This window comes from Oreochromis niloticus, linkage group LG2 (genome assembly GCF_001858045.2).
Source record: "Oreochromis niloticus isolate F11D_XX linkage group LG2, O_niloticus_UMD_NMBU, whole genome shotgun sequence".
Classification (NCBI taxonomy): domain Eukaryota; kingdom Metazoa; phylum Chordata; class Actinopteri; order Cichliformes; family Cichlidae; genus Oreochromis; species Oreochromis niloticus.
This window is the reverse complement of record NC_031966.2, coordinates 23642457-23667978: the sequence shown is the minus strand read 5'-3', so window position 1 is coordinate 23667978 and position 25522 is coordinate 23642457. Positions and strand designations below refer to the sequence as shown.

At 41.2% G+C, this 25522-nt stretch overlaps 1 protein-coding gene and 1 pseudogene across 8 annotated transcripts in view; both read left to right on the top strand.

Moving 5' to 3' along the window:
• Window positions 1-14: 14 nt before the first annotated feature.
• Window positions 15-25522, top strand: part of LOC100704785 (protocadherin alpha-C2) — a 92271-nt gene continuing 66763 nt past the window's right edge. The window contains exon 1 of one of the 8 annotated variants that reach the window (XM_025898816.1): window positions 15-2830. In XM_025898816.1, the coding sequence (XP_025754601.1) occupies window positions 452-2830 (2379 nt within the window). In that variant the 5' untranslated portion in view covers window positions 15-451. The other 7 variants (XM_025898796.1, XM_025898800.1, XM_025898810.1 and 4 more) reach the window with 7 other exon arrangements.
• Window positions 23579-25082, top strand: LOC100705123 (protocadherin alpha-9-like; annotated as a pseudogene).

The following is a 25522-nucleotide window of genomic DNA, read 5'->3' as shown; positions in this document are numbered from 1 at the left end:
ATTACACTATGTGTCTATGAGAGTTCATTCATAAATTTTTATGAATGTATGAATTTAAAAAAACTGAATGAGAAAAGTATTCAGAATAATGCCAGAATGGCAGCACGTCATGGTTATTGTTCCGCAAAACACACAACTGTTTAGCTAGATAATAAAGGAAACTTAATTTCCTGATATTGAATGTACTTCTTGAAAATGTCCACACGGGGACATTGTAGACCATCAGATTTGAATTTCATCTCTGGTGTCTCGGACTCCTCCCAGAGTATATTTCTCTGGAATTCAGACAAAGAGAATCAGAGGGCGAAAGAGAACGGTGCGACAACCATTTTCTGGTTCATGGGAGATGAGCCAAAAAGCATCACTCTCATGTCTTACTCTATTTAATTGTTTGACTTTCTTAATGTAATATGCGGGTTTGAATTAATTCTGCTTCCCGCTGAATGTAAGAATGAATATACTGGGTAAATCGAGCTGTATATGGATATATCTCGTCTTCGTGCTGCTGGATTGTTACTGGGAAACGGTTTCTGGGCAGCTCTCTTACTCCGTCTCAGAGGAGGTGAATCTGGGGACTGTTGTCGGAAATGTCGCAAAAGATCTGAGCATCAATGTCCAGGATTTGGAGCCCCGCATGTTTCAAATCGTTGCTGGATCAAAGGGGAAATATTTCGAGGTAAATCTAAAAACTGGAGCCCTCTATGTTAACGGGAGAATAGATCGAGAGGAGCTTTGTGGTAATGACGCCAAATGCTCACTCAGTGTAGAAGCTGTTATTAATAATCCGCTGAAACTGTACCGTATGGAAATTACGATTTTAGATGTAAATGATAATTCTCCTTCATTTGAGAGTACGTTGCAATCAATGAACATTACTGAGAGCACAGCGGCGGGAGCAAAATTTCCTCTGCATCAAGCTCACGATGCAGACGTGGGTAAAAACACTGTAAACACCTACAAGCTGAGTCAAAATGAACATTTCTCTCTTGATGCACACAAAGTTCAGGGTGTAACTCCTGAGATGGTGCTTCAGAAAGTTTTAGACAGGGAAAAACAGTCTGTGATTACGCTCACACTGACTGCCATCGATGGGGGAACACCTGCTAAATCCGGAAGCATGACAATAATAGTTAATGTATTGGACAGTAATGATAATCCTCCGGTTTTCAGCCAAAGGTTGTATAAAGCCAGAGTCTATGAAAATGTTAAAATAGGCACATCAATAATTACATTAAATGCGACTGATTTAGATGAAGGACAAAATGGAAAAGTGATATATTCATTTAGTGAAGTCGGTCAGGGGAAACAAACTAATTCATTTGTTATAGATGGGAAAACAGGAACTGTAACGAATAAAAGGAATATTGACTATGAAGAAAGTAATGCTTTTGAACTTCGAGTACAAGCCAGTGATGGAGCCTCTTCCCCTCTCACGTCACATGCCAAATTACTGATTGAGGTTTTAGATGTCAATGACAACGCACCTGAAATTTCACTCACATCGCTGTTGAACACTGTTAAAGAGGACGCATCAGTTGAAACAGCCATTGCTCTTGTTTCAATATTTGATAAAGATGGAGGTAAAAATGGGATGGTGACATGTAAAATTTCCAATACCGTTCCTTTTAAATTGGAGTCAAATTACAAGAATTCATATTCATTAGTTGTGGACGGTCCTCTTGACCGAGAGACTGCACCTCAGTACAACATCAGCATCACTGCTACTGATGAGGGCAGCCCACCTCTCTCCAGCACGAGTGTTATAACTGTTCATGTGTCTGATGTAAATGACAACAAACCTCAGTTTTCAGAAGGTGTGATCAACATCTACGTGAAAGAAAACAGTCCAGTAGGAGCAGTTATTAAAACAGTGACAGCAGCTGATGCAGACATTGATCAAAATAGTCAGGTGAGTTACTCTTTTTTACAAAGCAGCAGTGACTCAGTGCCGTTATCTACATTATTAAACATCAACTCAGACACAGGAGACATAATTAGCCTGCAGTCTTTTAACTATGAGGAGTTAAAAACGTTCCAGTTTAAAGTTCAGGCCACAGACTCTGGTGTTCCTCCGCTCAGCAGCAACGTCACTGTCAACGTTTTAATCCTGGATGAAAATGACAACAGTCCCACGATTCTCGCGCCATATTCTGAGCACGGCTCCGTTAACAGTGAGAGCATCCCCTATTCTGCTGAAGCGGGATACTTTGTGGCAAAGATCAGGGCTGTAGACGCAGACTCTGGATACAATGCGCTGCTTTCTTATCACCTGTCTGAGCCCAAAGGAAACAACCTGTTCAGGATCGGAACCAGCACCGGGGAGATCAGGACTAAGAGGAGAATGAGTGACAATGACCTCAAAACTCACCCCTTGGTGGTCTTGGTCTCTGATAATGGAGAACCCTCCCTGTCAGCTACTGTGTCTATTGATGTGGTGGTGGTTGAAAGCACGGCTGAAATCCAGACTCAGTTCAGACATGTGCCTGTAAAGGAGGACAGCTTCTCGGATTTGAACCTGTATCTGCTGATCGCCATTGTGTCGGTGTCCGTCATCTTTCTGCTCAGCCTCATCACTTTAATAGCAGTCAGATGCCACAGGACTGACGGCACTTTCAGCAGGTACAGCGCCCCCATGATCACCACCCACCCTGACGGGAGCTGGGCTTACTCTAAAGCTACTCAGCAGTATGACGTGTGTTTCAGCTCAGACACGCTCAAGAGTGACGTAGTAGTTTTCCCCGCCCCGTTTCCACCTGTAGATGCAGAACTGATCAGTATTAACGGAGGAGACACTTTTACCAGAACTCAGACTTTGCCAAACAAAGAAAAGGTAAGGAAGTATTAAATTTCGGTTTCACTGCTGCAGTTCTTTGTTTGGAAATCTTAAAAGCCTAATGTAATTTAGCTTCATCTCGTAGTTTTCATCATCTTTAGCAATACATTTACACACTTCTTAGCTGTGACTAAAATAATACAAATGGGAAGAAATCACTGTTGCTGAGTTTACAGCACGACAGGATCTTCTCCAACGCTGTGTTGTTGTTCTCTTTTCTGTTGTCACGTGAATTTTTCATGGTAGATTCGCATTATCACGCTTTCGCCGCTCTCTGTGGTGCTCAACGTATGTGTGCTTGTCGGGTTCACGTGCACGGTTATGGATGTGTTTTGGCATATTTAATAGACGTTAAACAACGTATCACAACATAGACAACGTGTTTAAACATACCCCTATATATTTAACATTTGTGCTCGCTTCTCTCTTCACTTTAAACAAACAAGTGTATTAGCCAAATTATTTTTTTAAATTTAGCCTTTAAAATATCACATACCTTAACATCTTTCCGTAATAAAATGTTAACTGTAATCATCCGTTTAACTGATGAACTATTATTTCTAACCTCTAATCTAGTGATTTACACCACCCTTTTTAAACACTAGGAATATACAGTGCACCATTGTCCGCCGGTTTTGATGACGTGTAATGCAGTTAGAGGAAGTGACCACGTGGGGACGGTACAGACCGTCACATTTAGACGTTCTGGTCGATGACTTAGGGCCCCTCCCATCCTACATTCAGCAAATGATGCATTTGTGTGCTTTGTTACAAAGAGAGCTCGGACGACAACGAATGGTGGTCTTTATTTGAGAACATAGAGAAGATTGCTTTGGAATAATTAAACATTCATTTCCATTTCTTGGTTGCTGTGACATATTATCTGGAGTTTCTATTGTGCCTTCCCCTGCTGTGTAAATATGCATTTACCGCATAGCAGACGCTTTGTGTGGATTAATCTGTTATTCGTGCTGCTGGATTGTTATTGGGAAACGGTTTCTGGGCAGCTCTCTTACTCCGTCTCAGAGGAGGTGAATCTGGGGACTGTTGTCGGAAATGTCGCGAAAGATCTGAGCATCAATGTCCAGGATTTGGAGCCCCGCATGTTTCAGATCGTTGCTGGATCAAAGAGGAAATATTTCGAGGTAAATCTAAAAACTGGAGCCCTCTATGTTAACGGGAGAATAGATCGAGAGGAGCTTTGTGGTAATGACGCCAAATGTTCACTAATTGCAGAAGCTGTTATTAATAATCCACTGAAACTGTACCGTATAGAAATAAATGTTTTGGATGTGAATGACAATTCACCCTCATTTCTCAGCACATCCCAGACAATTAATATTACCGAGAGCACAGCGGTAGGAACAAAATTTCTGCTGAAACGAGCTCACGATGGAGACGTTGGAAAAAACTCTATAAATACCTACAAACTGAGTCAAAATGAACATTTCTCTCTAAATATACTTAAAGGGGGTAGCATAACAGTCGAATTGGTGCTTCAGAAAGTTTTAGACAGAGAAAAACAATCTGTGATCAAACTCATACTACTTGCAATTGATGGAGGAACACCTCCTAAATCTGGAAGTATGACCATTATAGTAAATGTCTTAGACATTAATGATAATCCTCCTGTCTTTAGTCAAATGCTGTATAAAGTCACCATACACGAGAATGTGAATATTGGGACATCAATAATCACCCTGAATGCGACTGATTTAGATGATGGAAAAAATGGGCAAATATCATATTCTTTTATGGAAATAGACGAAGGGAAACAAACAGATGTGTTTTCTATAGATGAACAAACAGGGACTGTAACAAATAAAAGGAATATTGACTTTGAAGAAAATAATGCTTTTGAACTTCGAGTACAAGCCAGTGATGGAGCTTCCTCGCCTATGAGTTCACATGTTAAATTACTGATTGAAGTCTTAGACGTTAATGACAACGCACCTGAAATTTCAGTCACATCACTGTTGAACACTGTTAAAGAGGACTCATCAGTTGGCACTGCCATTGCCCTTGTTTCAATATTTGATAAAGATGAGGGTAAAAATGGGATGGTGACATGTAAAATTTCTAATAATGTTCCTTTTACATTAGAGTCAAATTACAAGAATTCATATTCATTAGTTGTGGACGGTGATCTTGACCGAGAGACTGCACCTCAGTACAACATCAGCATCACTGCTACTGATGAGGGCAGCCCACCTCTCTCCAGCACTAGTGTTATAACTGTTCATGTGTCAGATGTAAATGACAACAAACCTCAGTTTACAGAAAGTGTGATCAACATCTACGTGAAAGAAAACAGTCCAGTAGGAGCAGTTATTAAAACAGTGACAGCAACTGATGCAGACATTGATCGAAATAGTCAGGTGAGTTACTCTTTTTTACAAAGCAGCAGTGACTCAGTGCCGTTATCTACATTATTAAACATCAACTCAGAGACAGGAGACATAATTAGCCTTCAGTCTTTTAACTATGAGGAGTTAAAAACGTTCCAGTTTAAAGTTCAGGCCACAGACTCTGGTGTTCCTCCACTCAGCAGCAACGTCACTGTCAACGTTTTAATCCTGGATGAAAATGACAACAGTCCCACGATTCTCGCGCCATATTCTGAGCACGGCTCCGTTAACAGTGAGAGCATCCCCTATTCTGCTGAAGCGGGATACTTTGTGGCAAAGATCAGGGCTGTAGACGCAGACTCTGGATACAATGCGCTGCTTTCTTATCACCTGTCTGAGCCCAAAGGAAACAACCTGTTCAGGATCGGAACCAGCACCGGGGAGATCAGGACTAAGAGGAGAATGAGTGACAATGACCTCAAAACTCACCCCTTGGTGGTCTTGGTCTCTGATAACGGAGAACCCTCCCTGTCAGCTACTGTGTCTATTGATTTGGTGGTGGTTGAAAGCACGGCTGAAATCCAGACTCAGCTCAGACATGTGCCTGTGAAGGAGGACAGCTTCTCGGATTTGAACCTGTATCTACTGATCGCCATTGTGTCGGTGTCCGTCATCTTTCTGCTCAGCCTCATCAGTTTAATAGCAGTCAGATGCCACAGGACTGACGGCACTTTCAGCAGGTACAGCGCCCCCATGATCACCACCCACCCTGACGGGAGCTGGTCTTACTCTAAAGCTACTCAGCAGTATGACGTGTGTTTCAGCTCAGACACGCTCAAGAGTGACGTAGTGGTTTTCCCCGCCCCGTTTCCACCTGTAGACGCAGAACTGATCAGTATTAACGGAGGAGACACTTTTACCAGGACTCAGACTTTACCTAACAAAGAAAAGGTAAGAACACAGTGTTTATAACAGCTTACAATTTTACACAAAAGAAGCGCGTCATCTTACACTGAACTTGTCTACACGTGGTTAATTTCTCCTGCTTTCAAAGATTACCCTTTACAACTGTCCGCAGCTTTAAGCCAGTCTTTTCCATTTAAATACTCGCTGTTTAAATGCCACAGAAGAGAAGCCAGCATGCAGATAAGGAGCTTTTGGTGGTTTTGTTTAAAATTAATATAATCTCTGCATGTGACAATATTTATTTGATTTTCCTTTCCGATTGTTTCATATATATTTTCGCAGTTTTGGGGTTCGTTTCCTTCTTGTTTGCGTTTTTTTTTTTTCGTTCATCGTTGTCTTGTTGCTCTTTAACAGTCATTTCACTCGATGTTGTAATAATTCAGATTTTGCTTGTGTCCTTACAATTTCTTTCAATATACCCTTTGCATATACCTAAAAGATAGCGATATTTTGTGAATACGCCGTTTTCGACACACCGCAACGGGTTTCACGCCTTGGGTGGTATATTTCATTTAAAGGCTGAAACAAGCGAAAAAAAAGCAAATATGTTCTAAAATTAAAACAAATAAACAAGACAGTGTTACACACTAACAATATAAGCAGTGTTTTTTTTTTCTAATAAGTCAACCTGATGTTTTCTGGTTCTGTAAAACTGGACTGATGATATTTATTTTATTTTCCCTTGGTTTCTGTTGCAATTGGTGTAGAGAGCCATAAGAGGGCGGTGTAGACCATAAATCAGAGACATAAGTCCCGACGCCCCTCCCAGATTAATAACGTAATGATGTCTTGTTGGGCTTTGACACAAAGAGACACAGAAGCACGGAGAAAAGGCTCGAGCATGATCTGCGCTGAGGACGAAACAGAAGAAAATTGATAAAATTTCCTGTCAATATTTGACATAAACGGGACCCATTTAAAGTTGGTTTGATGTCCTTTTGGATTATGGCTTCAATTAACACAAGTCCTGTGGTGATATACTTGTTTTTCGTCCTGCTGGATTTTTATTCGGAAACGGTGTCGGGGCAGCTCTCGTACACGATATCAGAAGAGGTGAATCGAGGGACTTCTGTAGGAAACATAGCCAAGGATCTAAACCTAGATGTCCATGAGCTGGAGTCTCGCATGTTTCAGATCGTTAGCGGATCAAAGAGAAAATATTTCGAGGTAAATCTAAAGACGGGCGTTCTCTTTGTCAGTGATAGGATAGACAGAGAGGAGCTCTGTGGAAAGGCCACGAAATGCACACAGAGCGTGGAGGCTGTGATAAATGCCCCACTCAAGCTATATCGCTTAGAAATAAATATTCTAGATGTTAATGATAATTATCCAGCTTTCAGTACTGACTCGCAAAGTATTGAAATAGCAGAAAGCACATTACCCGGGACTAAATTTCTTGTATTGTCAGCCTTTGATGCCGATGTGGGGAAAAATGGCATCAGTATGTACAAATTAAGTGCAAATGAACACTTTTCATTAGCAGTGAATAAAGGAGAGAGCATATCTGCTGAACTAGTCCTCCAGAAACCTTTAGACCGAGAAAAACAAACAGTAATAAGACTCACGCTGACTGCTGTAGACGGCGGAACACCACCGAAATCCGGAACCTCACAGTTAATAATCACTGTCTTAGACAATAATGATAACGTCCCAATATTTACCAAACCACTGTATAAAACAAGTGTCACTGAAAACACACCGCCAGGCACATCAGTGATAACTGTGACGGCGACGGACAGTGATGAAGGGCCAAACGGGGAAATTTCATATTCACTAAGCAGCAAGGACCAAGACCATGTTCTCAATATATTTCAAATTGATGAGCACACGGGATTATTGACAGTTAAGGGGAAGATTGACTTTGAAGAGCACCCGGCTTTTGAAATCCGCGTGCAAGCTTCTGATAGAGGCTCTCCTCAAATGACAGCACAGTGCAAAGTATTAATAGAAGTAGTGGATTTAAATGACAATAGCCCTGAAATATCTGTAACCACCCTCGGTAACACTGTAAAAGAGGATGCAAAAATAGGTACTGCTATTGCACTTGTGTCAGTCGTGGACAGAGATGGGGGTAAAAACGGAATAGTCCACTGTGATATTAAAAGTGAAAGCCCCTTTAAGTTGCAAACGAATTATAAAAATTACTACTCATTGGTAGTAGATGGTCAGCTAGACAGAGAGAGTCATTCCCAATATAATATCACTATCACAGCTACAGACGATGGAATCCCAGCTCTCACAAGTACGAAGGATTTTAATGTTTATATTTCAGATGTTAATGACAACCCCCCTAAGTTTTCAGACACTGTGTTCAATGTGTATTTAAAAGAAAACAGTCCACTGGGAGCTACTCTGCAACGAGTATCTGCACTGGATGTAGATATTGATCAAAATGGACAGGTAAGCTATTCCATTGTTGAGAGTAAAAGTAACTCCTTGCCAATCTTGACAATGGTAAATGTAAACTCTAAGACTGGAGATATAATCAGCCTGCAGTCTTTTAACTATGAGGAGTTAAAAACGTTCCAGTTTAAAGTTCAGGCCACAGACTCTGGTGTTCCTCCACTCAGCAGCAACGTGACTGTTAACGTTTTAATCCTGGATGAAAATGACAACAGTCCCACGATTCTCGCGCCATATTCTGAGCACGGCTCCGTTAACAGTGAGAACATCCCCTATTCTGCTGAAGCGGGATACTTTGTGGCAAAGATCAGGGCCGTAGACGCAGACTCTGGATACAATGCGCTGCTTTCTTATCACCTGTCTGAGCCCAAAGGAAACAACCTGTTCAGGATCGGAACAAGCACCGGGGAGATCAGGACTAGGAGGAGAATGAGTGACAATGACCTCAAAACTCACCCCTTGGTGGTCTTGGTCTCTGATAACGGAGAACCCTCCCTGTCAGCTACTGTGTCGATTGATGTGGTGGTGGTTGAAAGCACAGCTGAAATCCAGACTCAGTTCAGACATGTGCCTGTAAAGGAAGACAGCTTCTCGGATTTGAACCTGTATCTGCTGATTGCCATTGTGTCGGTGTCTGTCATCTTTCTGCTCAGCCTCATCACTTTAATAGCAGTCAGATGCCACAGGACAGACGGCACTTTCAGCAGGTACAGCGCCCCCATGATCACCACCCACCCTGACGGGAGCTGGTCTTACTCTAAAGCTACTCAGCAGTATGACGTGTGTTTCAGCTCAGACACGCTCAAGAGTGACGTAGTAGTCTTCCCCGCCTCGTTTCCACCTGTAGACGGAGAACTGATCAGTATTAATGGAGGAGACACTTTTACCAGGACTCAGACTTTACCTAACAAAGAAAAGGTGAGTCCATAAAATCTACAGATTCCTTCTCTTGGTTCTGATTGCATCAGTTTCCATAGCGTGATGCTTTTCAGTTACTGTTTTTAACAGAAAATATTTAACAACTGACATAAGAGTGGTCTTGACTGTTTCATTATTTTTTTAATCACTGTTGTTAGAAATTCTGTATCTTTAAATTCATTTGTGCAACAGAAATGTGTGAAATATCATACCTTTGCTCCATTATTTTGTCTGATTTTATATTTTACTATTCATTTTTCTTTAGCTACTTTCCTTTAACTACACAGCATGTAGTCTCTTCCATCAAGATGAAAAGTCAAACGGTGCTCTCCGTGGTCCTGAAATGACAACTAGTTTAGTTTTGCGATCATCTCATTGATTGAGCATCTGGGCTTTCTCTGGGTTGTCTCTTTGTAAGCTGTAATGCACTCTTAACTATCTTTGTATCACAGAAAGAAAAATTATATCAATTTTGTTCTTTTTCATGAGCCAGTAGGTGTGGATAATCACAGTCACCACAAGGAGACGGTATAGACCGTAACACGACAGCTTCCGTTTTGTGTTTAACGCTCCTCCCAGAGACAGTCCACACGGTGTTGTAACAAAGACAGTAGTAGGTGTGGATACATTGCGACAGCCACCCGTCTGGTCTGAAAATTGGTGGTATATGTACTACATTTGTTCGAATTTTTTTTAAAGGAATTTCAAATTCGAATGTATGCCGTGTTGTGCTGAACGGAATTATGCCTTTATCGTGTCGCAACTGCTTTTCGTTGATATACTTAATACTTCTGATACTGGATTATTGTTGTAATGAAGCGTCTGGGCAGCTCTCTTACTCAGTCTCAGAGGAGGTAAACTCGGGAACAGTTGTTGGAAATATCGCCAAGGATTTCCATTTAAACATACCAGATTTGGAGACCCGTATGTTCAGGATTGTTGGAGGATCTAAAAGAAAATATTTCGAGGTAAATACGAAGACTGGAGTCCTCTACGTGAATGAGAGAATAGACAGAGAGAAGCTCTGCGGGAAAGCTGTGAGATGTGCCGTAACTGTCGAGGCTGTGATAAACGAACCTTTAATGCTGTACCGTATAGAGATTAATATTCTTGATGTCAATGACAATTTTCCGCATTTCATTGCAAAATCACAGAATATAGACATTCCCGAAAGCACATTACCCGGGATAAAATTCCCCCTACTGCAGGCCTACGATGCAGATGTTGGAAAGAACGGCATCAACACATACAGGCTGAGCTCGAATGAACATTTTTCATTAGCAATAAGCAAATCAGGAGAGAGTATTTCGACTGAGTTAATGTTACAGAAAGTCTTAGACAGAGAAAAGGAACCTCTGATTAAGCTCACGTTAACAGCCTTAGATGATGGAAGTCCACCGAAGTCTGGAACATCAGATATTATGATTAATGTTTTAGACATTAATGATAACACACCAGTGTTTGCAAAGTCGCTGTATAAAGTGCGTGTGTTTGAAAACGTACCGATAGGCACTACAGTCCTGACTTTAAATGCTACAGATGCAGATGAAGGAACAAATAAAGAAATCATATATACACTTAGCACAAAGGAGCAGGACCACGTGCTGCAGATTTTTAAAATCGATCCGAACACAGGCACGCTGACGGTGGAAGGAAATGTGGATTTTGAAGAACACCCCGTGTTTGAGATTCGTGCACAGGCCAGTGATAAAGGCCAACCTCCGATGTCCGCTCATTGTAAGGTGCTGGTTGAAGTGTTGGACCTAAACGACAATGCGCCTGAGATTTTTGTGACGTCACTACTGAATACTGTGAAGGAGGATGCCAAAGCAGGCACCGCTGTTGCACTTGTTTCGGTGATAGACAAAGATGGCGGTAAGAACGGTGAAGTGCATTGTACGGTAGATGAAGATGCTCCCTTTAAATTGGAAACAAACTATAAAAATTATTACTCATTGATAGTGGTTGCCCCCCTAGACCGAGAGACGATCTCTGGCTACGACGTCACCATAATAGCAAGCGATGGCGGTAGTCCCCCGCTCTCTAGCACCAGTATTATCCCTATTCAAGTTTCTGATGTTAATGATAACGCGCCTCAGTTCTCATCATCGATACTTAACATTTATGTTAAAGAAAACAGCCACGTGGGGACAATTCTAAAAACGGTAACCGCCTTTGATGCAGATATGAACAAAAATGGTGAAGTGACTTACAGTTTTTTGCAAAGCAAACTTAATTCTGTCGCACTGTCTACATTATTAAACATCAACTCAGAGACTGGAGATATAATCAGCCTGCAGTCTTTTAACTACGAGGAGTTAAAAACTTTCCAGTTTAAAGTTCAAGCCACAGACTCTGGTGTTCCTCCACTCAGCAGCAACGTGACTATCAACGTTTTAATCCTGGATGAAAATGACAACAGTCCCACGATTCTCGCGCCATATTCTGAGCACGGCTCTGTTAACAGTGAGAACATCCCCTATTCTGCTGAAGCGGGATACTTTGTGGCAAAGATCAGGGCTGTAGACGCAGACTCTGGATACAATGCGCTGCTTTCTTATCACTTGTCTGAGCCCAAAGGAAACAACTTGTTCAGGATCGGAACCAGCACCGGGGAGATCAGGACTAAGAGGAGAATGAGTGACAATGACCTCAAAACTCACCCCTTGGTGGTCTTGGTCTCTGACAACGGAGAACCCTCCCTGTCAGCTACTGTGTCTATTGATGTGGTGGTGGTTGAAAGCACAGCTGAAATCCAGACTCAGTTCAGACATGTGCCTGTAAAGGAGGACAGCTTCTCGGATTTGAACCTGTATCTGCTGATCGCCATTGTGTCGGTGTCCGTCATCTTTCTGCTCAGCCTCATCACTTTAATAGCAGTCAAATGCCATAGGACAGACAGCACTTTCAGCAGATACAGCGCCCCCATGATCACTACCCATCCTGACGGGAGCTGGTCTTACTCTAAAGCTACTCAGCAGTATGACATGTGTTTCAGCTCAGACACGATCAAGAGTGACGTAGTGGTTTTCCCCGCCCCATTTCCACCTGTAGATGCAGAACTGATCAGTATTAACGGAGAAGACACTTTTACCAGGACTCAGACTTTGCCTAACAAAGAAAAGGTAAGAATATGGATGAATTAAGTATTTCTAATTGCGCATCTTTTGTGATGGGTGTAAATTAACGGTCAATGGATAAAGTTTTCGTAGGCTATCTAATTTTTGGTATATCCTGCCTAAGTAGGGGGGAAAAAATCTGCAATTTGACTTAAATACAGAAATACTACGAGTGTAGTACCTTGGAAGAAACTGTAACTAGCTCTGGTTTCTTGTGATACTTTTCCCATCTAAATTAGTGGTACATGCTGGATCATATTTTTTCCTTGCAAATTTTAGTGCACTTGGGGATTTGGTGCATCCATCTGTCTTGTGGGGCTTGGAACACGGTAGTCTTGAACGTAGCGCAGTAGAATAAAACTCTAGTTTTAATGTCTAACATGGAATTTTTAAATTGATTTTTGTGTAGCCAGAGTGACGTTCTAACTGAGAACCGTAAAGAGCATCGAGAAATCATGCATGTTACTCCCAGAAACGTGTGGAATACATGTTAATTAATGAAATTTTCAATTAGCAAATAATGAGGCAGATCAGCTTTTTTTGTATTAATGTACAGTATTTTCAGATTAAATCGCAATTTTTATATTCAGTATCCCTGGTTCAGAGTGGACTTCGTGTGTGCTAGGACTCCACAGACGTGAAAAAAGACTGATTTGATGAACCCTGAAAAACGGCAAAAAACGTTTATCGATTTTATTTGTGTCGGAAATTGTCTTCGAATTTCAAAGCTCTTTAGTTACAGGAAAATCGCTCAGCAGTTTCCTTTAGTTAACTTTAGTGTGAAAAGACCTTCCTGAAAAGTGAGTGGAATGACATGCGGTCACAATGTTTCCGCGGTGAATGTTTCAGCGTAAAGGCAGTAGGACTGGCATCTACACTGCTGTAGAACTGACGTGTAATGACATATTGGAAGTTCAGTGTAGTCCTTCCGATTGTCCACACGGGGACATTGTAGACCATCACATTTAAATTCTCTCTTTAGGGTCTCGGGGCTCCTCCCAGATTCAGAGGATGATGATGTTTCTCAGGCGACTCAGACAAAGAGATTTAGAGGGCGAACGAGAAAGGGACTGAACACTGATTATGTTTATAGGAAATGTGCCAGAATAAAGGGGGGCGCCTTTGGTTTTTTGGATGTTTGATTGTTTCATGATAAACGCCGTGACTATCTGACACCTTTTCTTGTTGAATGTAATTATGACTGGACCCGGCAGATCGAGCTGTGTGTGGATATATCTCGTCTTCGTGCTGCTGGATTGTTACTCTGAAACGGTTTCTGGGCAGCTCTCTTACTCCGTCTCAGAGGAGGTGAATCCGGGAACTGTTGTCGGAAATGTCGCAAAAGATCTGAGCATCAATGTCCAGGATTTGGAGCCCCGCATGTTTCAAATTGTTGCTGGATCAAAGGGGAAATATTTCGAGGTAAATCTAAAAACTGGAGCCCTCTATGTTAATGAGAGAATAGATCGAGAGGAGCTTTGCGGTGATAAACCCAAATGCTCACTCAGTGTAGAAGCTGTTATTAATAATCCACTGAAACTGTACCGTATTGAAATTATTATTTTAGATGTGAATGATAATTCCCCTTCATTTGAAAGCACGTCGCAAGAAATCGACATTTCTGAGAACACAGCGGCAGGAATCAAATTTCCTCTGCATCAAGCACACGATGCAGACGTGGGAAAAAATTCCGTAAATACCTACAAGCTGAGTCAAAATGAACATTTTTCATTGACTACAAATAAAGAAGAGGGTGTAACTCCTGAGTTGGTGCTTCAGAGAGTTTTAGACAGAGAAAAACAGTCTGTGATTAAGCTCACACTGACTGCCATCGATGGGGGAACACCTGCTAAATCCGGAAGTATGACTATAATAATCAATGTGTTAGATATTAATGACAATCCTCCAGTTTTCAGCCAAAGGTTGTATAAAGCCAGAGTCTATGAAAATGTTAAAATAGGCACATCAATAATTGCATTAAATGCGACTGATTTAGATGAAGGACAAAATGGAAAGGTGATTTATTTATTCAGCAAAGTAGGTCGTGGGAAACAAATAGATGTGTTTTCTATAGATGAACAAACAGGGACTGTAACGAATAAAAGGAATATTGACTTTGAAGAAAATAATGCTTTTGAACTTCGAGTGCAAGCCAGTGATGGAGCTTCCTCGCCTATGAGTTCACATGCTAAATTACTGATTGAAGTCTTAGACGTTAATGACAACGCACCTGAAATTTCAGTCACATCACTGTTGAACACTGTTAAAGAGGGCGCATCAGTTGGCACTGCCATTGCCCTTGTTTCAATATTTGATAAAGATGAGGGTAAAAATGGGATGGTGACATGTAAAATTTCCAACAATGTTCCTTTTAAATTGGAGTCAAATTATAAGAATTCATATTCATTAGTTGTGGATGGTCCTCTTGACCGAGAAACTGCACCTCAGTACAACATCAGCATCACTGCTACTGATGAGGGCAGCCCACCTCTCTCCAGCACGAGTGTTATAACTATTCATGTGTCTGATGTAAATGACAACAAACCTCAGTTTACAGAAAGTGTGATCAACATCTACGTGAAAGAAAACAGTCCAGTAGGAGCAGTTATTAAAACAGTGACAGCAGCTGATGCAGACATTGATCGAAATAGTCAGGTGAGTTACTCTTTTTTACAAAGCAGCAGTGACTTAGTGCCGTTATCTACATTATTAAACATCAACTCAGAGACTGGAGACATAATCAGCCTACAGTCTTTTAACTATGAGGAGATAAAAACGTTCCAGGTTAAGGTTCAGGCCACAGACTCTGGTGTTCCTCCGCTCAGCAGCAACGTCACTGTCAACGTTTTAATTCTGGATGAAAATGATAATAATCCAACAATTCTCGCTCCTTACTCTCAGCACGGCTCCGTTAACAGTGAGAGCATCCCCTATTCTGCTGAAGCAGGATACTTTGTAGCAAAGATCAGGGCTGTAGACGCAGACTCTGGATACAATGCACTGCTTTCTTATCACTTGTCTGAGCCCAAAGGAAACAACTTGTTCAGGATCGGAACCAGCACCGGGGAGATCAGGACTAAGAGGAGAATGAGTGACAATGACCTCAAAACTCACCCCTTGGTGGTCTTGGTCTCTGATAACGGAGAACCCTCCCTGTCAGCTACTGTGTCTATTGATGTGGTGGTGGTTGAAGGCACAGCTGAAATCCAGACTCAGTTCAGACATGTGCCTGTAAAGGACGACAGCTTCTCGGATTTGAACCTGTATCTGCTGATCGCCATTGTGTCGGTGTCCGTCATCTTTCTGCTCAGCCTCATCACTTTAATAGCAGTCAGATGCCACAGGACAGATTGCACTTTCAGCAGATACAACGCCCCCATGATCACCACCCACCCTGACGGTAGCTGGTCTTACTCTAAAGCTACTCAGCAGTATGACGTGTGTTTCAGCTCAGACACGCTCAAGAGTGACGTAGTGGTCTTCCCCGCCCCGTTTCCACCTGTAGATGCAGAACTGATCAGTATTAACGGAGCAGACACTTTTACAAGGACTCAGACTTTGCCTAACAAAGAAAAGGTGAGTCCATGAAATTTTTAAATTCTTGCACATTGTCATTGCTCCTCATTGCAGTTTAAATGGTCCATTTTTTTTTCTTATCTTAGCCGTGGTGTATCTAGTGATTTAAACTACAACTGTCAGATGCTGTGTATTTGATGCTGAGTTTTCATCTAAATCACAGCTGTCTATCTGTTAGATATTTCAACGTGTAGTTCAGCATTTGTGGTCTTGTGTTTTTTCCTTTTTCTTTTTTTCTAGAAGATCTTACGATATGTGTGTACTATGACTGATAAATTGATACATATCTTGTGCAGTGTAGAAAAGGTTATCATTGTTCTTCAAGGTTGAGTTGTGATTTACATATTCAATTGAGCATTTTGAACAAAAAAATTTCAGTTATTGGATTTAATTAAAGAAAATATAGAGAAAATATTAACGAATACTGAATGTGTATTAAAATGCAACGTTTTTTGTTCGTGTCATTTTTAAAAGGGAGAATATGCTAATGTGGGCCTGCTCCATTTTTGTGCCGTGTCTAAATTAAACTGGTTTTGCAACGTGAAAATCACTCTCCATGTAGCTGTGATGACGCTTTAATAAACACAGAAACATTCAAATTAGCAAAAGAATATAGAAAAAAAGTGTTCGGATGATTAATTAATATCCTGCTTAAATTTTTTTTAGTTGTTTGTTTGTTTGTGTTTTTTAAATCTCCTTAATCGCAATAAGACGGTTCATTTTTTACCTTTACTTCTAAGTTAGCTTCCAACAGAAATAGTGGTACTCATAAAAACACAGAATAGCCGAATGGCATACATAATCATGATGGCAACGTCTCACACTGGGGTTAATATTTGACTGTTCGTTTATGAGGGTCAAGTGTATTAATACGTTTGATGATGTGTGTAGTTCTCGCAAATGCCCACAGGGGGACATTGCAGACTTTTACATTTGAGCTTCCTCTTTGAATGGCTCGGGGCTCCTCCCAGATTCAAATGACGATTATGTTTATCAGGCGATTCAGACAAAGAGAATCAGAGGGCGAAAGAGAACGGTACGAGAAACGCTGATATTCTGCTATAGACCTATTGATTTTTTTCTATTTATGCCGTTACACACCGTGTCAATTTTTATACTTTTTCTCCTTGAACATAATTATGACTAGACCGAGCAGATCGAGCTGTATATGGATATATCTCGTCTTCGTGCTGCTGGATTGTTACTGGGAAACGGTTTCTGGGCAGCTCTCTTACTCCGTCTCAGAGGAGGTGAATCTGGGGACTGTTGTCGGAAATGTCGCGAAAGATCTGAGCATTAGTGTCCAGGATTTGGAGCCCCGCATGTTTCAAATCGTTGCTGGATCAAAGGGGAAATATTTCGAGGTAAATCTAAAAACTGGAGCCCTCTATGTTAACGAGAGAATAGATCGAGAGGAGCTTTGCGGTGATGAACCCAAATGCTCCCTCAGTATAGAAGCTGTTATTAATAATCCACTGAAACTGTACCGTATTGAACTGTTAATATTAGATGTCAACGATAATTCGCCTTCATTTGAACGCACGTCGCAGGTAATCAACGTAACTGAGAACACGGCAGCAGGGGCAAAATTCCCTCTGCATCAAGCTAACGATGCGGACGTGGGAAAAAATTCCGTAAATACCTACAAGCTGAGTCAAAATGAACATTTTTCATTGACTACAAATAAAGAAGAGGGTGTAACTCCTGAGTTGGTGCTTCAGAGAGTTTTAGACAGAGAAAAACAGTCTGTGATTAAGATCACACTGACTGCCATCGATGGAGGAACACCTGCTAAATCTGGAAGTATGACTATAATAATCAATGTGTTAGATATTAATGACAATCCTCCGGTTTTCAGCCAAAGGTTGTATAAAGTCAGAGTCTACGAAAATGTTAAAATAGGCACATCAATAATTACACTGAATGCTACTGATGTAGATGAAGGACAAAATGGAAAAGTGATATATTCATTCAGTGAAGTCGGTCAGGGGAAACAAACTGATTTGTTTTCTATAGACGAACAAACAGGAACTGTAACGAGTAAACGGAATATTGATTTTGAAGAAAGTAATGCTTTTGAACTTCGAGTGCAAGCCTTTGACAGCGCAGTTTTTCCCATGAGTTCACATGCTAAATTACTGATTGAAGTCTTAGATGTTAATGACAACGCACCTGAAATTTCAGTCACATCACTGTTGAACACTGTTAAAGAGGACGAATCACTTGACACAGCCATTGCCCTTGTTTCAGTATTTGATAAAGATGGAGGTAAAAATGGGATGGTGACATGTAAACTTTCCAATAACGTTCCTTTTAAATTGGAGTCAAATTACAAGAATTCATATTCATTAGTTGTGGACGGTCCTCTTGACCGAGAGACTGCACCTCAGTACAACATCAGCATCACTGCTACTGATGAGGGCAGCCCACCTCTCTCCAGCATGAGTGTTATAACTGTTCATGTGTCAGATGTAAATGACAACAAACCTCAGTTTTCAGAAGGTGTGATCAACATCTACGTGAAAGAAAACAGTCCAGTAGGAGCAGTTATTAAAACAGTGACTGCAGCTGATGCAGACATTGATCGAAATAGTCAAGTGAGCTATTCGTTTTTACAAAGCAGCAGTGACTCAGTGCCGTTATCTACATTAGTAAACATTAACTCAGAGACTGGTGATATAATCAGTCTTCAGTCTTTTAACTATGAGGAGTTAAAAACCTTCCAATTTAAAGTTCAGGCCACAGACTCTGGTGTTCCTCCGCTCAGCAGCAACGTGACTGTCAACATTTTTATCCTGGATGAAAATGACAACAGTCCCACGGTTCTGGCACCATATTCTGAGGACGGCTCTGTTAACAGTGAGAGCATCCCCTATTCTGCTGAAGCGGGATACTTTGTGGCAAAGATCAGGGCTGTAGATGCAGACTCTGGATACAATGCGCTGCTTTCTTATCACCTGTCTGAGCCCAAAGGAAACAACCTGTTCAGGATTGGAACCAGCACCGGGGAGATCAGGACTAAGAGGAGAATGAGTGACAATGACCTTAAAACTCACCCCTTGGTGGTCTTGGTTTCTGATAACGGAGAACCCTCCCTGTCAGCTACTGTGTCTATTGATGTGGTGGTGGTTGAAAGCACAGCTGAAATCCAGACTCAGTTCAGACATGTGCCTGTAAAGGAGGACAGCTTCTCGGATTTGAACCTGTATCTGCTGATCGCCATTGTGTCGGTGTCCGTCATCTTTCTGCTCAGCCTCATCACTTTAATTGCAGTCAGATGCCACAGGACAGACGGCACTTTCAGCAGATACAGCGCCCCCATGATCACCACCCACCCTGACGGGAGCTGGTCTTACTCTAAAGCTACTCAACAGTATGACGTGTGTTTCAGTGCAGACACACTCAAGAGTGACGTAGTGGTTTTCCCCGCCCCGTTTCCACCTGTAGATGGAGAACTGATCAGTATTAACGGAGGAGACACTTTTACAAGGACTCAGACTTTACCCAACAAAGAAAAGGTAAGGCTGAACCTTAGATAATGTAAGGTGAGCTGTAACATGCAATAAAAATTTCTACTTCATGTTTTGTTCAAAAGTTTAGTTAATTTTCCACTTATTAATTTTATAGTGTATTCAGATTTCATAGGTTTTGTACTTGTGTTTTATGTCAAAGGGTAAAAAATGTGTTACGGTAGAAACTTTTACAGTAAAAGCTTAGACATGAGCTATACAACATATTTTGAGGGTTTCTGGAGAAAACAAAACCCTTTTAGCTTGTTGTCATTCAAATGGTCTGCAAGGGACTGTTCACTGACATTTCCCCTGGGCTCTTTTTGCAGTCTTTAGAAAATCTAGCCTTTGACATGATCATTTTGCCAGCAATCACCAGTCATTTTGAAACAAATCACACAAAAGTGAAATATATCAAACAGTAACTAAACTCACTGTACCTGCATCAAACTGATCAAGATTTAAAATAAGCACTTCCATTTAACAAAAGTTAGAGTCAGATTTTGTTTTGTTTTTTGGGTTGTTTTTTTTTCAAGCAGTCTTGATATAAACTTTTGTTTGTAAATATACATGTTATCTATTCACTTTTAAATTAAATTAATATACACTAATAAAAATTTTTCCTGGATTAAAGCTGTGGCTAGAAGACAAAACTAGAAAACAAAATCACATTTTCAACTATGTCTATTTGTTGACTTATGAAGCCTGTTTATGTTTTCATTTCTAATTTGTTTAGAAATAACCTTTTAACAGCGTGTCCCTTAAGGTCAAATAACTAAGGTCTAATGAGTGCCTGCATCAAGATAATGATACTCTCTCCATGGTTCTGAAATATGTGGCGATTACATTATACTGTATTATTAGGATCTCACAATATAAAGGAAGAAGGTGTGAGTGACGCGATTAAGAACAAGTCTTATTATTTCAAACACAACAGCAGGATTTGATTGCATTTATTCCTTAACTGTAGTTACTTAAAATGACCGTGGGGCGACAGTCTAGATCGTAACACCGCCGGCTGGTCGCTGATGGTTGAAGGCCCCTCCCACAATAGAAGGATCATTTTGTCTGTGCTTTGTTAGAATGAGAGGCAGAACGAAGTGGGGAGGCTTGAGAAAAATGCACTGGCATTTACTTTAGTCTCACAAAATACATTTCGCCGCCAAAAAGCGAAAAACAGATCGACATAAGGATCTATGTTGTATGGAATTATGCATCTGCCAAGAAGAAAGGCGTCCTTCGGCATATATCTAATGCTTGTTGTCTTGGAGTATAACTGGGGAGCGGTGTCCACTCAGCTCTCATATTCCGTGTCTGAGGAGGTGAACCTGGGGATTTCCGTTGGAAATCTCGCCAAGGATCTGAACCTAAATGTACAGGATCTGGAGTCACGTATGTTTCAGATTGTTACTGGATCAAAAAGGAAGCATTTCGATGTAAATTTGAAGACAGGTTTTCTCTACGTGAGTGAGAGAATAGACAGGGAAGAGCTCTGCGCTAAAGCTACAAAATGCACAATAAACGTGGAGGCTGTGATAAACAATCCGCTGAAACTTTACCGTATTGAAGTCAATATTCTTGACGTAAATGATAACCCCCCGTCTTTCAGTGCCAAATCTCAAACTATAGACATTGCAGAGAGCGTGTTGCCGGGAGCTACGTTCCCCGTGCTGTCGGCTTACGACGCCGATGTGGGGAAAAATGGTGTTAACACTTACAAGCTGAACCAGAATGAACATTTTTCTTTAGCGGTGCACAAAGGGGACAGTGTTTCGGCAGAGATAGTTCTTCAGAGATCGTTGGACCGAGAAAAGCAGGCTGTAATTAAACTCACACTGACGGCTATAGATGGAGGGACACCTATTAAATCAGGCACGTCAGAGATCATAATTAATGTGTTGGATATAAATGATAATATCCCAACTTTTAAAAAATCACTGTATAAAACAAGTATTAAAGAAAATGCACCATCAGGCACTACAGTAGTAACAGTGTCTGCAACTGATGCTGACGAGGGTGCAAACAAAGACATCGTATATTTACTTAATTCGAAAGATCAGGATCGTGTATTAGAAATCTTTGAAATTGATTCGCAAACAGGAATGATAACAGTTAAAGGAACTATTGACTTTGAAACAAACCCTGCTTTTGAAATCCGTGTGCAGGCTACGGACAAAGGCCAACCTCCGCTAACAGCACAATGTAAAGTACTCGTAGAGGTGGTAGATCTAAATGACAATGCCCCCGACATCACCGTGACGTCACTGCTCAGTACAGTTAAGGAGGACGCTGAAAGTGGCACTGCTATTGCACTTGTTTCGGTTCTCGACGAAGACGGGGGCAAAAACGGTGAAGTCAAATGCGAGATATTGAATTCGGTCCCCTTTAAATTGGAGACAAATTATAAAAATTATTATTCTTTGGTCATTGGTGGCGTTCTAGACAGGGAACTTATATCGCACTACAACATCACTATTAAAGCTACTGATGAAGGCAGCCCCCCTCTCTCTAGCACCAGTGTAGTTACTATTCAGGTTTCTGATGTAAATGATAACGCACCTTTGTTTGGAGATACCGTAAATAATATATATGTGGCAGAAAACAGTCCTGTCGGGACTGTTTTAAAAACAGTATGTGCAACTGACGCTGACGCTGGCGAAAACGGGCAGGTGAGATATTCATTAGTCAGTGATAACGCAGGGCCGCTCTCTACAATGATCAGCATTAACTCAGAAACTGGAGGCATAGTCACTCTACAACCTTTTAACTACGAGGAGTTGAAAATGTTTCAGTTTAAAGTTCAGGCCACAGACTCTGGTGTTCCTCCACTCAGCAGCAACGTCACTGTCAACGTTTTAATTCTGGATGAAAATGATAATAATCCAACAATTCTCGCTCCTTACTCTCAGCACGGCTCCGTTAACAGTGAGAGCATCCCCTATTCTGCTGAAGCAGGATACTTTGTAGCAAAGATCAGGGCTGTAGACGCAGACTCTGGATACAATGCGCTGCTTTCTTATCACCTGTCTGAGCCCAAAGGAAACAACCTGTTCAGGATCGGAACCAGCACCGGGGAGATCAGGACTAGGAGGAGAATGAGTGACAATGACCTCAAAACTCACCCCTTGGTGGTCTTGGTCTCTGATAACGGAGAACCCTCCCTGTCAGCTACTGTGTCGATTGATGTGGTGGTGGTTGAAAGCACAGCTGAAATCCAGACTCAGTTCAGACATGTGCCTGTAAAGGAGGACAACTTCTCTGATTTGAACCTGTATCTGCTGATCGCCATTGTGTCGGTGTCCATCATCTTTCTGCTCAGCCTCAGCACTTTAATAGCAGTCAGATGCCACAGGAATGACGGCACTTTCAGCAGGTACAGCGCCCCCATGATCACCACTCACCCTGACGGGAGCTGGTCTTACTCTAAAGCTACTCAGCAGTATGACGTGTGTTTCAGCTCAGACACACTCAAGAGTGACGTAGTGGTTTTCCCCGCCCCGTTTCCACCTGTAGACGCAGAACTGATCAGTATTAACGGAGGAGACACTTTTACCAGGACTCAGACTTTACCTAACAAAGAGAAGGTAAGGCCAATGGCTAATTTAGTTTTATTTTTATTATTCCCCTCCAATTATTATGATCATTAACAGTGAAATAAAACTTTACACACTGTACTACAAAATATTCTCTTTGTAGTAGGCTGGTTTAAGTTACAAAAAAAAAGTCGCTGCGGCTGTAGTTTAGACTTTTGCGGTGTCCTTTCTTTTGACTGCATATTTCGCTGTCGCTGTCTATGGTACTAAAAAAGTTTACAAAACTTGCCCCATGACATATCCGTAGCTGTAGGGAGTTATTGTCTTTTTCTTGACAACAAATCCAGGTAACAGTGTCTTTTTTGTTTTGGGGGGGGGGTTTGGTTTGCTTTTGGTTTTTTGGTTTTTTAAATTTAGGCAGTTTTTAAGTTTACTTGCTATAAGCCTGTAAGTCTAATTGCAAACGACTAAGTGTAAAGAAAAACTGGATTTCTTGCTTTGTCATTTCAGATGAATACAATTAATAATTTGAGATTTGATACCTGATTATCTGTCTTACTTTGAAAATGGAGTGCAAACGTTAGCACCTGCAATACTGCTTGGTGATTTCAAATGTAAAACTTGCGGTGTTTCACCTGAATGAGAATAGTGACCTTACTGAATATATATTGTTTGGATGAATCAACAAAGAAATGCGACAATAAATAGTACGATGCCATTGTCGGTGATGGCGTAACTTCAAATACAGCGTTATTTTTTAACGTACGTATAAAAATCTTTTAAATAACTCACTGTATTTTGGAATTGTGTGATTATGGGCGTGTCTGAGTGAACAGGAATAATTTAGTTCTTACCAATGTGTGTAGTTTCTTCATATTACCACGTAGCGACGCTGTAGACCGTGGCACAGAAAGGTGGATGCTCCTCCCAGGGTAAAAGCGGAATAGCTGTGGTTTTCATTACAAAGGGACGAGGAAAGGGAAGGAGCGGCATAATGGAGCATTTCTCTTTAAAAATATCACAATCGCCTTGATTTTTGTCACATCCTATCATCTACCGCTGGGAACGGATTTGTGGATATATTATTTGCTATATTCCGGCGGAAGTATGCATTTAACGACGAGAAGAAGCGCTATTGTCACATTTCTTTTGATTATGCTCTTGGCTCATTATTGGGAAGCGGCGGCTGCACAGCTCTCCTATTCCGTCTCAGAGGAGGTGAATCCGGGGACTAATGTCGGAAATATCGCCAAGGATCTAAACCTTAACGTGCAGGAGTTGGTCTCCCGTTTGTTTCAGATCGTTGCATCTAAAAAGAAATACTTTGACGTAAATCTAAAGACCGGATTTTTGTATGTCAGTGAGAGGATAGATCGAGAGGAGGTTTGTACAGATGAGCCCAAATGCACGGTTAACGTAGAGGCTGTGATAAACAATCCGCTAAAGCTTTACCGCGTGGAGATAGAAATTAGAGATGTGAACGACCACTCTCCATCCTTTAACACGAAATCTCAAATACTGGAAATTGCAGAGAACACACTGCCTGGGTTTAGATTTGCGCTATCGGAGGCAAGCGACGCTGACGTGGGTAAAAACAGTGTTAGTGCATATAAGCTGAGTACTAATGAATATTTCAGTCTTGCCACACATAAAAGAGGAAAGAGCATATCTCCGGAGTTAGTGCTGCAGAAAGCCCTGGATCGTGAGAAACAAGCAAGTATACAGCTTTTGTTAACTGCAATAGACGGAGGGTCTCCACCAAACACGGGGACATCAGAAATTGAAGTACGTGTGTTAGACATTAATGATAACGCACCAGTGTTCAGTAGTACTCTTTACAAAATTAAAACACTGGAAAATAGCCCGATTGGCACTACGATCTTCACCTTAAATGCGACTGACGCTGATGAAGGAACAAATGGTGAAATAGTGTACTCCTTACGAAGTAAGGATCAGGATCATATTTTGGATATTTTCCAAATTGACCCTGAGACAGGGGTTATTTCAGTCAAAGCCAAAATCGACTATGAAGAAAGAAAAGCTTTCGAGATCCGAGCAGAGGCTAGAGACAAAGGCCAGCCTCCCATGGCAGCCCATAGTAAGGTGCTGGTTGAAGTAATAGACTTAAATGACAACGCTCCTGAAATCAAAGTGACGTCACTTCTCAATGCAGTGAATGAGGACGCTGAAATAGGCACTGCTATTGCACTTGTTTCAGTTCTAGATACAGATAGTGGTAAAAACGGTGAAGTTGAATGTGTAATCTCAAATAAAGTTCCGTTCAAACTGGAGACAAATTACAAAAATTATTATTCTT